Source organism: Linepithema humile, chromosome 7 (assembly GCF_040581485.1).
Source record: "Linepithema humile isolate Giens D197 chromosome 7, Lhum_UNIL_v1.0, whole genome shotgun sequence".
NCBI lineage: Eukaryota > Metazoa > Arthropoda > Insecta > Hymenoptera > Formicidae > Linepithema > Linepithema humile.
In genome coordinates, this window is record NC_090134.1 from 8,986,080 (window position 1) to 9,001,764 (window position 15,685).

Below are 15,685 nucleotides of genomic sequence, written 5' to 3' on the forward strand. Positions count from 1 at the left end.
TCAAACAAGCCGATCGATAATATTTCGAATGTGATCATTTTCTTTTTTGCAATACCGTTGAGATCGAGGAATAATACGGGGATGTGGGGTTCCATTCCTGTGGGAGGAGTCCAATCGGCGGGAGCGCCAGGGATACCGGAACCCGCCGCAGGAACTAGAACAGCGTTTCGTTCCTCTGTAAGACTCACCCACTGGTCGACGAGACTTTGTTCTCGCTCCATGTCTTGTTCCGTTTTATCTGCAACGATATGCACAAATCGTAGAGACGCCCGGAGCAACATAAATCGAACACGATGTCTGTACGTTGATGGTAATTTATCCGCACGTTACCTTGTTTGTTAATGAGCTTTTGAATCTGTTGATCGAGGTACTGTCTTCGTCTCATCAGAGCGTCGCTCCACTTTTCTCTCAATATACTCAAGTCTTCGTCTTGATAACTATCTAATGGGATTTGCAGTCGATTGCGTACGGACACGCTTCCAACGGCTATATTTAATATCGATTGGCAGATAATCGGTAAAGTTCCGGAATTTTGTACTGGTTTCACTCGGACTTGTATCCGACGTTGTTGGCCTTGTCGCAGCTGATAAATGCCACCTGGCAGAGTATAATTAACCAAAGATGAATATAATATCTAGTACAGTATTCCGAGTTACAAAAATACACAGAATTATACTATAATTTTTTACAATTACGTCTATCAGAGATTGTTTACATTTTGCTCACATGTTTACACAAGCTCGTTGCGCGCAGACAATGTGAGCTTGTAGATTATGAATTAAAATAAATTTAAAAATGATTAAAAATTCTCACCTGTACATGTATCTTGCTTCACTGCGACTTCGACGGGCGAATATTCGCCCTGCTCGTTCAATTCTTGTATCTCCACCCAGACTTCGATCTTTCTCGTTAATTCCGACCAACGGTCGGCGAGCGATCTAGCTTTCGCCAACTGCTGTTGTTCCACTTCCCATCCTGGTTTACTACGTGAGAAACCCGCGCTGCGATGGCCCCATACTTCTATACTCAATGCTCCCTCTACAAGTGCAAGCATGATAAACAAGTACACATCTAACTGAAATGGTTTCCCAATGTTTGTGCGAAATATCGCACGAACAAACGCTCAAATAAACATACCAGTGGCATGTTCCATAAATTCTTCCGTAATGGGTACAGTGAAGTCTTTTGTGTGCTCGAACTTGAATGCCAACGAGTCCCTTTGTCCGGTGCAATTCGGATTGGGTAGCTCTGCGTTGACCATAGGCGGAACCGCTATCGGTTCTGGATGGCCCCAAAACATATATTGGCAAAACACAAAATGGCTTAACGAGAGCGGTAAGCCGGTGGCCTGTTTTATCGTCACGCGACAAGTGATGTGGCTGGAGCCTCCGGTGTAGTCGTCCGGCTCGGAGGACGTCGAGTCTGCGGAGGATTCCGAGGCAGCCTCGCAGATCCGATCTTGTGGAAATTGCCCAGATATACGGCTTATTTCAACTTGCAGTCGACCAGCGACCTCTCCTTGCTGACTAATAATCGGTGTGTGATAATCTAATCGCACGTCGTGAAATAGTACTTCTAAGAAAATATTTGCAACGCCGATAAGATTGTAATTTTCCTGAGATTCGTAGAATGGATCTTGTGTTTTTCCTGGTATTTCGTCCTGCAAAAAGGGAAACAATTGCGTACACGCTTTCGTTTAAAGAATATTTCAAAGATAATGATGTATATGTTACCTTGATCGCTGGTAATCTCTGACAGTTGTGAGGGTCTTTCCGTTCCTCGTACATATCTCGCATATCGACTAACTTATTTTCTAGTTTTTCCATGGACCACACTTGACTTCCCATATTCGTCCTCTTCACTAAAATCGCGGGCTCGCTGACAAACGCGCCCCGCTGAAAGAATACACTCTACATATCGAAGAGTGCGAAAAAAAGCAAACAAAAAAAAGTTAACGCAAAAGAAAACAAACTAAAAGAACGAAAAATCAGTATCAAGCTAAATAATGCGTAATTAATATTAATCATAAAAACATAAGTGATAATCGATAAAACAATGTTTATGTGTAAAGATATAACAAAGAAATATAACGAATTATTTAATAAATTTCAAATAAACTTTAAAAAAACTTATTCAAATCGTGAAAAATGACATAAAGATAATGTATAATTTTCCGTATTAGTTTACCTTTCTATTCGGACTTAGATTATTCGGAGGAATCTGCAGAGTGACGCTAAACTTCGTCTGTTTGCCCATCTCCTCCGCGAGGAAATTAGCTTCCTGCACTAAAGAGTTGGCTTTTAGGATGTCCGTTTTTAGTTGACCCAAGCTACGCTTGAACATCTCGTCTCGCTCCTGTGCCCACTTTTCGACCCGCATTTGCGTTGTCGGCGTGCAAGCCGGCAGCTTGCCGCTTTGACTGCCTCTTAGAGGATCGTACGGTACGTACGGTGAATACGGCGTGGAGGGAGACAGAATGTTGCGCAATTGTTGAAACTGTCGTTCGTATTCCTGCCTCTGCTTTTCAAGCGCGACCTTCGACATATGTACATAATGAGTGCAAAACACGCGGAGTCATTACGATGCTTATTAAAGCGGCGTGATATATGCGTACCTGCTTATCTTCCTCGTGTTGCTTTTCCAGCCTCGCAATAGCTCTTTGAATCGGATCGTTGGAAAGTTCATTAAGCATAAGCTCCTCTCTGGCGAAGTTGTAGTCGATGTTCTGAGCGGGAGTTTGCGGCTCGCTATTGATCGCTGCGGGCAGGACAGAAACGATATAGAAATCTGCGTTACTCGACTCCTTTTCAGAAGCATCAGAGAACTGATGCTTCTCATCTTGAAATCGATACTCGCACCTGTGGCGCTCCTTGGACAATTCACTCTGAAGAAGTGATGATTCCCCCAAACGATCCTATCGCCGTGCTGTAGCGGGGTTTTGTCCACGACTTGCGTGCCGTTGACAAAGCACCGTGCGCCATTCAGCGGTATCATGTGTAGGCCCGATTCCTCTATCGTAATAACGCAATGTTCCGGTAGGATGCCCAGGCCGTGCAATTGAATGTCCTGTTCCGTTTTCGCCGAGCGACCGCCTATGAGCGTTCTCTCCTGAAATGCACAGTCAGCGATGGATTTCTCGACTGCACTTCTAACGAACTTTATCGATAACAGGCAACAATACCGATGCTGAATATGAACGCGCAGATTGGCGACGCAAAATTATTTACCTTGAGGTAATAAACCAGTAATTCGTTCATACTCGGATCGTCGTTCAAGTTGACCAAGTAATATTTGTTCTTTTCGACTTGAATACCGGACGCTTGTACGCTTATCCCCATTTTCTCCAGAGCCTGCTGCCTCTCGTGCTGCAATCTCTCGGTTTTCACCAGCTTCTCCTCCCACGTCTGTGACATCTCCTTCATCAGTCGTTCCGATTCTGATAGCTTCTCTGTGATATCTGTGCGTTGTTGACCGACGATGGAACCCTGAGTCCGATTAAAAGTCAGAATGACGCCGTTTTCGCACGATTATCTTTACATTAGATAATCAAGCAGCAAAAAATTCGCTTACTGTGGCGTGCAACAACATTTCCTTCAAGGTTTCAACCTCCTGCCGGAGTTCACGAATGATTCTGGCGTTGGGATCCTCGTTGACCACGGCGTGGTTGACTATCCTCTTCGCTCTGTCGGCGTATCGGAGAGTCGACAGCGTTTCTTCGTAATTGTCGGCGGCTGGCGATATAGTGGCCACCATAACTGTTTTGCTATTGCCGCCGAGATTATCCTACGCATTTGGAAAAGTGTGTCCGATTAGTGCGGAAAGTACAGAAGCGTGTCTCAGGGCACATCGTCAAGATGCGAACAATACCTTCAAGAGCCACGTAAGGACAGAATCTCTGTACGGCACGAAATTGTCCTTCTTCTTGTTGCTGCCATTTTGATCCGCCAGCTTCGAAATGACTAGACCCAATGTCGTTAGAGACCTGCGAATCGAAACGCGTGATATTTCGCAACTTCTCGACTCGTCGAGAGGAAAAAAAAGCAAATTTTCACGACGCCAGGATATTTACTTGTTAATATTGCTTCCCTCTTTAAGCCTATCACCTACTGCTCCGGTTTTCACAGCCCTTTCGCTCCCAGCCAAATCCACCAAGCTCATCCGCGAGACCTTCTCTCCGCTGACCCCGCTCTTCGAGTCCGTTAGGGTCTGCGTGAGAATCACCGAGAACACGGCGTGCGAGCGGGAGCTCTCGGAATTCATGTTCGTCGCCGCGACTGTCCGCGACTTGTTGCCTTCCGCCATAAGGTTGTCGATGTCCTGCAAATCAAGATCGTTCGGAGAGATTGGTCATAAGTACAGAAACTGTGAGGGAGAAAAAGGGGCGAGCAGCCACCTGGAAGGAAGTGACCGCCAACTGGCTGAGTCCATCCACGTACGGCCCCAGGACATTGTGCTCCCTGACTTTGAGCGATTGCTTGTTCGGCTTCGGGTCCAGGAGATCGTGCACCTTTTCGTTGTAAATCTCCATATACGAAACCTCGACTTTGTACGTGAGCTCGAAGCTCTGCTGCTTCGCAATCATGTCGAAGAGGTTGTCGCATAACCGTGGTATTATCCCTTTGTTATCACCGCTGCCCATCATCGTGTAAGACTTCCCGGAGCCTGTAAGAAGCACGCCATGCGTGAAGTCCCAATAAACGATTAAGATCAATATTTACTCATTTATAGACCAGATTATTATAGAATGATAATTAGCTAAACTACTGGTTGTAATGTATTCGCAAATACAAAAAGATTGAAGTTTTAAGTAATTTTTTATCTTTTTATGTAAAATATTCATATAAATGTTGCGTATTTCTTAAAAATTTTATAGCATTCTGCATGAATCGACAAATATTGCGTTTTGTAATAAGTAGAATAATTTAATTTCTAATAAGTATTTCGTATTGTTTACGCAGCACATTTTTTTACACAACATGAAAAAATCGTGATATATGCAGAATTTGATACTACAAACGAATATTTCCGCGTTAATTAAACCGCACTTTACCAGACAAAGCAGTAAAGTTTTATTTAAAAAGTCTGAAATTATTTATTAAACAGCCTAATATTTACTTATAAAAGGTTTCCATTGAGCATATAAAAAGCCAAAGGCACAGATAAGATCCACTTGGCGAAATGCGTGCCAGTCTCTAAATATGTAATTCTGTTTTTTTTTTTTGCAAAACGCTCATTTCCGCCAGCGTGCATCCTATTAATATTTTTTTCTGCTGTCTGAGTCAACGTCTCCTTCCGCGGAAAATCAATCGCAGCCGGTTATCGATGTTTACAATGGATTAATAGCATTATTTGTCGCACTCTGCTTGTTTAAGTGTTGCGTCGTTTTTAACGCTCCCACTCTTTAAACGCGGACATTCGTAGGACACTGAACTGGCCGCGAACAACGATTTAAAGTAGAGCTCCACTCAATACGTACCGGTTTGTCCATAGGCAAATATACACGCGTTGTAACCCTGAAATGCATTGTCTAAAATATCACGACCCAGGGCGTCGAAAACAACCTCTTGACATGCGAAACTTTCCGTTCCAGGATCCAGGGAGTAAAAGCAGTGATCGAAAGCGAAGGTCTTCGGCTTGTTCCTGCAACAATAATATGGAAGTTCGTCGTTATGGGTGAGTATAGTATTGAATTGCACGATTTAAACATATTCATATGTCGAGAAATGAAAAGAACATGAAAAGAACATTTTTGCCGAAAGAATCTAAAAATTATGCCAAGTATAGATCTGAAGATAAATTTTGTTGGACGATCAAAATTCATCACTCTTTTTCAAATCGCAGCAAAAAATTCTGACGATTCATCAACCAAGATTATAAATTTTTCAGCAAAAGTGTTCTTTCCGTGCATGTTCTGGTGAAAATCAAAGCAGTTTTCCTGTCTGGATTAGCAAAAGTAGTTTACTTTATGCTGTCGGCAAAAATTATCATGAGCACGTCATTATTGATTCAGTGAAGCTCTAACTTCAATGAATTATTGGCGCGTTTTATCTCAGAAAAGAAAAAAAGAAGTGAAAATCTGCTGTCTTATTATACTTCAATCGAGAAATATGTGAAAGAAACATAATACAATATTTATGTATTATGGAAATATATTATACTGCGTAGTGTATATTGCTAACAAAATTTATTCCACATATAGAATAAAATTGAGTACAATTTTGTGTCGCAGAAAAAAATTGTACTAAAAACATGACTTGTCCGTGAATCACGTATACGATAGTAATTTAATGATTGCACACTGCGTGACGTTAGACGAAAGATTGTGTCACTATGCAAACTTTGTTTATGCGCACTGCTACGAACGATGACATGTGCAAAAATATTGATTGCGAATTAGTACGACAATAACAATTATTTTTTTTTAGTGTCACTAAACGTGCAATCATCATCTGTCAGACATGTGAGTCACGAATCAACAGTTATCTAAAGATTCTAGTCAACTTTAAGTTTTCATATTTCAAAAATTGTTTAGAATAAAAAATTGCAAAAGACTTTTATCATTTAATTTTTCGAGAGCTGTAGTATTTTTTTTTTTTTTTTTTTTCAAATTTGGGACAAATTTTGGGGCACTGTATATTACAAATCCTATCATAATCATATCATAATCACTTGGAAAAATTCGTGCGGTAATTTATAACTCGTGTAAACGCGGGCAACTTATCGCGCTAGTGATATGAGGACAAATAATGATTCGCGCATCGATCGAATTGCAGAATGTCGTGTCCGAGTATGAGTCACGCACAGTAAGTGTGCACGGATTCGAGGATACAAATGGGAGATTGCAGATACAAAAATGATGCCTGATTCTATTATATTGGACTTATTAATTGATAAATTAGCATCAATCGCTTTCCGAACACTTTAGCACTTTATTTCCGCGTAACGTGTCGCACAGATTTCGTTCAATCGCAGCTGACAAGTGGCAATTAATTACGGACGCAATTATCACTAGAATCACATGCCAATTTGAGCAATTTCGCATACTAGTCTTCAAACGCAACGTGTCGCGAGCCGCGGCACGAAAACTGGTGCGAAACGCGGTATCGTGATCGCGACAACAGCCGACTCGTTATAGGCACCTCTTAATTGGAAGGAAGAAGAAGCCGACTGACCATCGCGTGACCGTCTGTGTTACCCCTTTCGAAATTACGCTCAGTATACGGCCTCCCTCTTTTCGCCCAGTTTTCAGGTGACCTTCAACACGCGAGGCTCTGCGGCTTGCCGGCGGTGATTGAACATTAAAAGCGACGCACCGGTTTAATGCTCGCGTCTGATCAAATTGCAATTGCAAATAAATTACCGCGATCTCGTATCTTCAGAAATCTCGCTTCGAAATCACCAGATCACCCAGTGACGATAAGTTGAACAACTTACGAGAGACTTTGACATTATACACTGTAATATTGATCCGCAGCGTGTTCTACTTGGAAAAGCTGAATATCTTAGAAAATTTTTTTCTACTTGAAAAAAAAAAAAAAAAAAAAAAAAACGGAATTCTCAACGACTTCTACCGATACTTAGAAGATTTTTCTGGAAATAGAACGCAAAAATGCAGAATCACGAAAATGCAGTGTGAGTGCAGTTTCGCACGAGACGAGCTGTTCGCTGTTACATTCGTGAGAGCAATCTCTCGTTGCACGAGACTTCTCGTGTATTCTTATATAATTAAAAGTGAAATAGCAATTGTTGCATGCGATGTTCTTCACCTGAGGACCGAACGGGGAAAATTCCCGAGAAGCCCGCCGCATATGCATGGCATTCTCCGAACTTTGAAAAAGTTGACCTACATAACGGCCTCGTTTAAATGCCTTACTCAAATAAATTCGCTTTTCTTGCGGGACGTACGTTCGCCTCGAGCCTTATCGCACGGTTTTACCCCGTGTAGCCAAGGCGCAGTCGGGACGTTCTACTTTCCATTAATGGCCCGACAATACGTCCTCGTAGTAGCTGCTGTCTCAAATGCGCGAGACGAATGAATTTTAATGATAAGCACGTGCGGAGAGTATCGGGAAATTTGCCATTCCAGATCGTGATCGGCTGCGGGGGCTTCGAAAGAAAAAAAAAAAAATAATAATTTAAAAATAGTAACGTTTTATCTCTCTCTCTCTCTGTTGTCGAAGACTTTGACTTTGTTCGATCGCCGGCAGCTTGGTTTTCACTGAACGGCGATCGATAGACGACAAACTCCACATGCCTAACTCTACCGTCTGAGTATTATGGGATACGTATAGTAGGGCGACGACTGTATATGGCCGCGTGATACCCTGGATTACGGCACGAACAATGTAAAAACGACGGCGGGCGCGTTTATTGCGCACCGTCGAGCAATATGAAAGTAGTGCGCGTTCGTATATTTGATAGCATCGCGATCGATCGCCATACATTTGTATCAATTCTTTATCTAAGACGCGATGAGGGCCATCACGTGCATTAATGATAAAGAATCGGAGTAATCTGTGCGCGTGGAATGTTTCACGAGCTGAGAATGTGATCGTCGAAAGCGCCTATCGAAGCGCGGAACTAGCCTCGAATAATCTCAAATCAATCGACAAGCTTGATTGAAAAATCTTGGAAGTCCTTCTTAATTCACGCATACGTATACAGTCTACGGGAATCCCTTTTTATTACACGGTTAACGCGCAGAATGTAGACAAGACAAAATTAAATTCCTTGCCACACATATTACGGTGAAGCGGGCTTTCCTTATAATTCTCAAACATTCCACTCCTGCGCCGTTAAATAAAGTTTCATACAGTAACATGCGGGAAGAATTTTCTAAATGCAAGAGCAAGCAGAAATAATAGGAGGACGATTTCTCCTTTCCTTTTTTCTCGAATTACCTTATATGTACATATGGAATCGTCCATCTCCTTCCTTCTGTTTTATTAAAATCCTTTGAGGCGCGACTCGTGAACCAGGATTAGACTCTCTAGTTGAAATTCAAGCTCAAGCCGCGCTCTTGATCTCGTGATATTAAAGGATTGCTATAGACGGACGCCGGTGGCCGACGAAAAGAGAGAAATATTTGCGATTCTTCCTTCTCGAGACACGTCTTTAATTTGGAACAAATATTTTGCAACACATCATAGCGCCTGATTTTTCTTTTATCCACGCACACGCCCACACACAATTACACTAATCTCGAGAAAAACAGTTTGAGATCGCGCAGGCACGTGTAAAAGTGCCTTTACATTCATCATCAAGTTTTTATCTTTTTACTTCCGTCTCTTTATTTCCCATCGCAAACCGAATCGCATGAATGTTCATAATAGCTCCTTTCCACGAGTGGCGTGATGTTAACAAAAAGAACAAAAAAGAAACACGGAAAAATCGCACGCGGAGAAAGAGAATAAAGGTAAATCATTTACACGAGCCTTGTATGAAAGGCACGTGACATCTCCTTTGTTCGCAAATTCAACCGCGATCTTCAGCTCCGCGGGTCTTCTCGGCGCGGAAATGGGGACGTATTCAGCGTCAAGTTATTCGGGCTCGTCATTTCAGACTAAGAAAGACTTTCTCCGAGGTTTTGCGCGGAACAGGGAAACGAAAATAACTCCACTTAACCAGGAGAATTCGCTTAAACGGTCGGCATTCTCGAAGCTGCACTTTCAACGTTTATTCGCCGCGACACGAAAGTTGAGATATTTAGGACTCTAATCAACGCTCAATTGATTTGGACCGCACAATGGCTTTTATCTAGGCGACTCGCATACGCACAGACGCTTCCAATGCGACGATCCGTAATCGTTTTGTACAAATGTCTACGTCGAATCGATTTCGATTACGTCGGTTCACAATACAAAAACCGCAATCGAACACTAACAATGCTTTGTAAAACCGAGCAAGGATAATAACCCCTCCTTTCGCGCATCGGCATGGAAATAAATCGAGCGTGACTGATCTAACGAAAAGCTCGTGCAATTTCCACTTTTTGCTCACGATAATTAGCACGCACACAACGAGCGGGCGCGCTCGCGCGCGCGTGGCCGGTGATTTTTTACGCAATAATCAGATAAACGTACGCAGGTTTTTCCGACCTACATTCTCGCTGTTTCGTCGCGCAGCGTCGAGCTTGCACGATCGCCGGAAAATCAAACTTTAATTCCGTTAGGTTTGGATCTCTGGAAAATTGCATTGGCGTTTAAGTGCGCGATAAAAATGCCCTCTAAATACCGCAAAGTGAAGAAAAATCAGCTTTCCCTCCAATGTGATTTGTATATTTTCGTTCGCTGCAACGTAATAACGTAGTGCGACGTACAACTTGCACGCACGTAGACACATCTGCGGATATCTGGCAACGGGACTGAGAACTGGAGCAAAATCCAGCCTGAAGTACGAAGCGTATGATTATTTTGTGCGCACATATGAATTTCCGTGTCTTGTTTCATCCGAACCGAGTATTATTTAGCGTTTAGCGTGACGCACGCCGGTTACGCATGACAGACGGTGCGTGCGTCTGTGAATTTTCCTCGAGCGAGGAAAAAACCAACAGAGAAAAAGCGCGTGATCCGCAATGCGTAACAGACAGATACACTGATACTTCAATTATCATTGCCTTCAAATAAGCGCCTTCAGAAGCACTGAATAAACTGCGAAATTGCAACGTACGTCGATATTTCTCTCAAGACTGTTGATATATCGCGTACAGCTATATGTTTCTACACTCAAAAAAATAATCTTGCAATAATAGCTAAAATTTTCTAGGTGTAAAAAATTAACTAAAACAGATAAATGATTAGCAACTGTTGTGATATTGCATATGTAATTACTTAATCAGTTTAGATGACAGAAACAGAATATATATCTGTATTGTTTGTGAACTTTAAAAAGAAAGTTTCTCTAAAGCGCCTATCTATATAAGATCAATCACGTGTTAGATCATGCAATGAATAACATTTAGCAATGGTACCTAAATTTTTCAGAAGCTATTGCTAGAACATTACTGCTATAAATTCTATATGTGACAAACAATGTTTTTACAGATACGAAAAATAACGATACATTTTTGTTGCGATATCTAGAAATCTACATCAGCGAAATATTTTTTTGAGTGTAAAAGAAACGCTCTTCGACGAAAATAAACTGCGAGATTTCGTTGAAAAACAAAAATCTCCAGAATGGAAAATACAATACAATCTCATCGCCAGTAAAGAATCGTGTCATAAATAAATGTTACGGATTAACCGGTTTATTCCTCAAACGAAATTTATGTCGTACGATCATGCTTATTACAATGTATTAATCTCGCGTATAGTCCGCAACGCTGCGAAAAAGAACCGCTGGAACATCCTGTTAGCCTATAATTCTGCTGGATATAGAATCGTATAGAAGCAAGCGTTTAATAAGTTCCAGATGCATAGATACGCAAGGACGGAAGACGAGGTGAAGACCTTCGCGCAATTCATTGTCCATACATATTGACGTGAGCGAGGGGAGGCTCTTAGTGTCGCTTGAACGCGACCCGTTTGTAAATAAAACACTGCGAACGATGAGTTTGCCGTTCCGCACTTTGCAGCTATTAGCGATGAATAACAAACGTACTCTAAAAGATTAATTTCGTTATTTGAAAAACAATCGTAATTGCCACACGCGTCATCCTCCGCGGAAGCTAGATTCGCGGACTGTTTTCAAAGGAGGTTTTTAAAGAAAGGGGAAATTTTATTCCCAATTTCACGCGAAGATCCGTGAAAGAAGACAATGGGCCACCCACGCTTTACCTTTCTCACTGTCGAAGGGGCTTAAAAAATTACGGAATAAAGACAAAGCGCGAGCGAGGGATACGCAAAAGGTGAGAGAGTCAACAAAGCTGTACGTCGGAATAAATTACTTAGTTTTCCGACTATCATTCAGCAGCCTGCTTCGCTTTTCAAGTATCTTTCCTTCTTCCCTCCCCCCCTCATTCCCCTCTCGTACTTGACACGCGTGTTAAGTGCGGCAAATCCGCTACATAATAATCCTCTTAGACGTGCAGCACGAGCCTGTCCTCGGGATGGGGAGGGCTAATCGATCGTGTCTCGCGCCGTACATCTCCCTCGGCATGTTAATGAGTCACGCCGGTCCGATCGCCGGCCGAACGATCGGGAAAATCACTCGAGGAGAAAGTTGACAATTATTCGTAGGAAATGATGCTCTTTTCTCTTCCGCGTCGCTTCGTAACCTCCTGCTTTCGCGAGGACCGAGGACCGTTTCGGCCGCTCCGATTTAAAGCTCACATCCGCCTCGAGAATCCAATCAATTAACGGACGGCCGAAGCAAAGAATGTATACGGAATATATAGGAGGGCATTCGAAGGGGTTAACGTACACCGAGCGCGAGGTCGAACGCCCGAGCTGGCCGGTGAGAGAAGCGAGAGATGAAAACAGCCCCGGCGATATTGGCACGGATCCACGCGTCTTTATCGCCGACGACTGCCAGTGATGTGACAAACGGAATCGCAGTCGGCGATTCCGCAGGATACGCCGCGGCTCCCGGGAGTCTCCGCCGTGCGGCAATAAAGGCGACATTATTGGCATGGCGCGGCCATTACCGAGCGCATTCCGAGATATTACCGGCGAACATAGACGCACGACGAGACGTATGGAAATTGGAGAATCAATAAAATCACAATACACATGATGGATTAAGTCAGAAGCTTTTACAATTCTCCGCAGCTCGACAATTCAACAACATCGTGGATAATTCAAGGCAGTTGCAACGCGGTGCGGAATTCGGAATGCGTCCGATTCCCCGCAGACGTTACACTCGTAACTTTAATGCGAGAGACTTGGCAATTTTCTCGCGCAAAAACCAGCGGTTTCTTTCAGCGTCGACGGTGGTGAATGCATAGAGAGATGACTCACAAAGAAACTATACATCCGAGAAATTATCTGAAAGAAGGCTCCGTGTATACACTATGCGCCCTTTCACAACTGTGTTTTACTTCGATCACTTTTGATTATAAAATAATGCCTACTCTCGGGATCTATAAGTCGCATCTTGTTTCTCTTCGAGAATTTAATAACATTCCGCGTGCAATTTTCGCTGCTTTGATTGCAAATCGTTTCGATAATTCACGGTATACTTGTCGCATGTAGCAGTTAATTTGTGTTAATAAACACAAATAATATTCCATCGCGCAGATTCCTGACAATATCCGTGACAATAACGTGATAATATGGTATCATCATCTGCCGAGATTGTTCGTAATGCGAGCGGCAACTCAACCAATTGAATCAATGACAATCAAGCGATTATTTAAAAATATATATTTGTAGTATATCAAGCGCAATTAAAGTTGCAAATAAATAAAATTCATTTAACAGGTTGCGCAATAAAATTGATGAATTGGTGGACCGCAGCATGAACCTTGCTATTTTTCTGTTTTTCGAAATTGCGATTAGCAGCTAACGTAATTACTTCGCGAAAACTTTATTGTAAGAGTTGGCGCATTCACAAAAGAAGTCCGAATAACATTCGAAAGATTAGCTGTGTGTTACGAGGACGTTGAAAGGTCGATAGTGTTCGCGACGATTTCGGGGAAGCGTACGGAAGCGCTTGATCGGACGAATCATTGTTATATAATTGTTGATTGGCCCAGAAAACCATTCGCACGTGCACAAAAGAATCCGTGAATAAGTTTTTAATTTTCTTAAATCGCATAAAGTTCCACGTTCCGTTCTTACGTTTCAATCTGCGCGCGAAATTGATACGCGACGGATATAGGAAGAAGCATATCGATACACGCGCGCGATTACGCGACTATGCGTCAAGTATACCGTGACCTTTCATCGATTTCGACGGCACGCGTATAATTCGCACGCATAATACGAGGAACGAATAAAAAAATCTGCGTGGACAATAAAAGCCATAAAGCTTCCCTACGTATGACGATACTATCGCCATTGCGGTATCATTGTGTTGTAAAAATAGCGTGACATTTCATCGATCGTGTAACAGACTTGTAAAAACGTCGCGGCCGCGCCGCGGACGCAGCAACACGAAAACAGGTTCAAGTTTCGATCCTCCGCGACATCCTACGCACAAGAGAAAATATGATTGTCCTATTCGGTATCAAGCAGATACCGGGAGTGCAGACAAATCCGTAATCGAATGCGATTTTCATTGTGACATAACGTAACATTTAATCTCGATGCACTTTAATCAGCGTTCCACATCTCGTGCAAAAATAATTGCACGGAAAGTGTTTGGTGAATGAAACGAAGGACACTTTTACGACGTGTCAACGTGATTCGGATTTATTTTACGCTAACATCGCTCGAAGCATCGAACTTTGCTGCGTAGAAACTATTATCTGAACGCGATAAGACCGTGTGGTTTGATTATCTGGTAAGCGAAGGCACCTTTGATGTTATCAATTAATATACGATGTTATCACCTTCGAACGCGGTTTAACGAAAAGCCGTTCGACTTATTCTTTAAAGCATCACTGCATTGCTCGCAGAATCGCGTACATCGCGCATCATACGTCGCTTCAGCGTGTCCGTATGACAAAAATAAAAATGTCATGCAGAGACCCGTATTATCAGTGGACGATTCTACATCGTGTTCTGTCATCGCGCGTATCATGTTGAAAAATGTGAATAGGACAGGCGAAAGATCGAAAATTGCTCACCGATCGATCTTGTCCATCGTGGTGGGGTGCTGCAGGATAGTTTGCTGCCCCGTCATCTCGACGACGCATTGCGTACCGAGTTCCAGCTCTGTAATGAGAAAAGATATCAATCAAGAGATTGATGCTTGAGGTTGCTATAAACTCCAGAACTTGGACTATTTTCAGATTCTATCTCGAGCTAAATTACTATAGTTTAGATGAATTTCTATTTTTTTCCCAATCGCGCATGGCATCACTGATGCCCTGCACTTTCGATTACACAATTTTGCATTATATCTTCGTGCAATAATTATTGATCGAAACATTTAGACATATTTAAATAGCTTATTAAAAAATATCTTAATTAATTCGAAACTTAATTCAAAAGTTTTTAACCAGGTTTTACAGTTTCTAGAAATGTAAATAAAGTGCACTGATGCTTAGCGTATTTATTCATTATTATATACGGTAATTGAATTGTGCCAACTGACAATAATTTAAACATTGGACTGGGATCTATCTTGTTTATTATCAAACGTAATTATCCAATACTTCTATAATTGTATCTCTTTTTTAATTATAAAAGTTTGATCGATGTTTCATTAAACGCATGACGCGCCGGGACAGCAACTTATTAACTATGGAACATATCGTTGTAAACATGATGACACTCGACGCAATAAGACAATCGCTCAACAATTACAAAGTTTGGTAATAGAATGAGGCAGAATGTGTGCGTGTGTGCGGCGCAGCTATAAATCATAGTTGCAGTTTGCGTCAGAATCAGTAAGTTTGCGTAAGTTAATTATTAAGTCAATTCGTAAAGATCGAAAAAGTGAGTAAAGCAAAAGTCCTTCATTTATTTCAATGATTGAACTTTCGCATACAAGCAGAGAGATAATTGTTGTTAAGAGTCTTGTTTATTTCAAATGAATTATTGATTACGAATTTATTTCAAAACATGAATTATTTGCGCTGCGTGTTCGTGCAATAACAGCTAATCTTTCTTTCTGTTTTTGTTTCTTTTTTTTTTGT

The 15,685-nt window shown here is 42.0% G+C and overlaps 2 protein-coding genes across 5 annotated transcripts in view; one reads left to right on the forward strand and one right to left on the reverse strand.

The window, feature by feature from the left end:
- The window catches only part of Cad96Ca (tyrosine kinase receptor Cad96Ca), an 85,673-nt gene that overhangs the window by 45,140 nt on the left and 24,848 nt on the right, over nucleotides 1–15,685 (forward strand). The window contains exon 4 of the mRNA XM_067359976.1: nucleotides 5,591–5,673. The gene's annotated coding sequence lies outside the window, so the exon portion shown is untranslated. The remainder of the gene's footprint in view (nucleotides 1–5,590; nucleotides 5,674–15,685) is intronic.
- Nucleotides 1–15,685, reverse strand: part of Khc-73 (Kinesin heavy chain 73) — a 35,082-nt gene that overhangs the window by 15,054 nt on the left and 4,343 nt on the right. For 3 of the 4 annotated variants that reach the window (XM_012373012.2, XM_067359967.1, XM_012373016.2), the window contains exons 2-16: nucleotides 14,672–14,759; nucleotides 5,477–5,640; nucleotides 4,394–4,662; nucleotides 4,070–4,317; nucleotides 3,868–3,982; nucleotides 3,571–3,783; nucleotides 3,228–3,485; nucleotides 2,859–3,108; nucleotides 2,615–2,757; nucleotides 2,188–2,535; nucleotides 1,734–1,910; nucleotides 1,138–1,660; nucleotides 814–1,038; nucleotides 331–597; nucleotides 56–238 (exon numbers count right to left, since the gene is read on the reverse strand). In XM_012373012.2, coding sequence (XP_012228435.2) covers nucleotides 56–238; nucleotides 331–597; nucleotides 814–1,038; nucleotides 1,138–1,660; nucleotides 1,734–1,910; nucleotides 2,188–2,535; nucleotides 2,615–2,757; nucleotides 2,859–3,108; nucleotides 3,228–3,485; nucleotides 3,571–3,783; nucleotides 3,868–3,982; nucleotides 4,070–4,317; nucleotides 4,394–4,662; nucleotides 5,477–5,640; nucleotides 14,672–14,759 — 3,471 coding nt within the window. The remainder of the gene's footprint in view (nucleotides 1–55; nucleotides 239–330; nucleotides 598–813; nucleotides 1,039–1,137; nucleotides 1,661–1,733; nucleotides 1,911–2,187; nucleotides 2,536–2,614; nucleotides 2,758–2,858; nucleotides 3,109–3,227; nucleotides 3,486–3,570; nucleotides 3,784–3,867; nucleotides 3,983–4,069; nucleotides 4,318–4,393; nucleotides 4,663–5,476; nucleotides 5,641–14,671; nucleotides 14,760–15,685) is intronic. The other variant, XM_012373014.2, reaches the window with a different exon arrangement.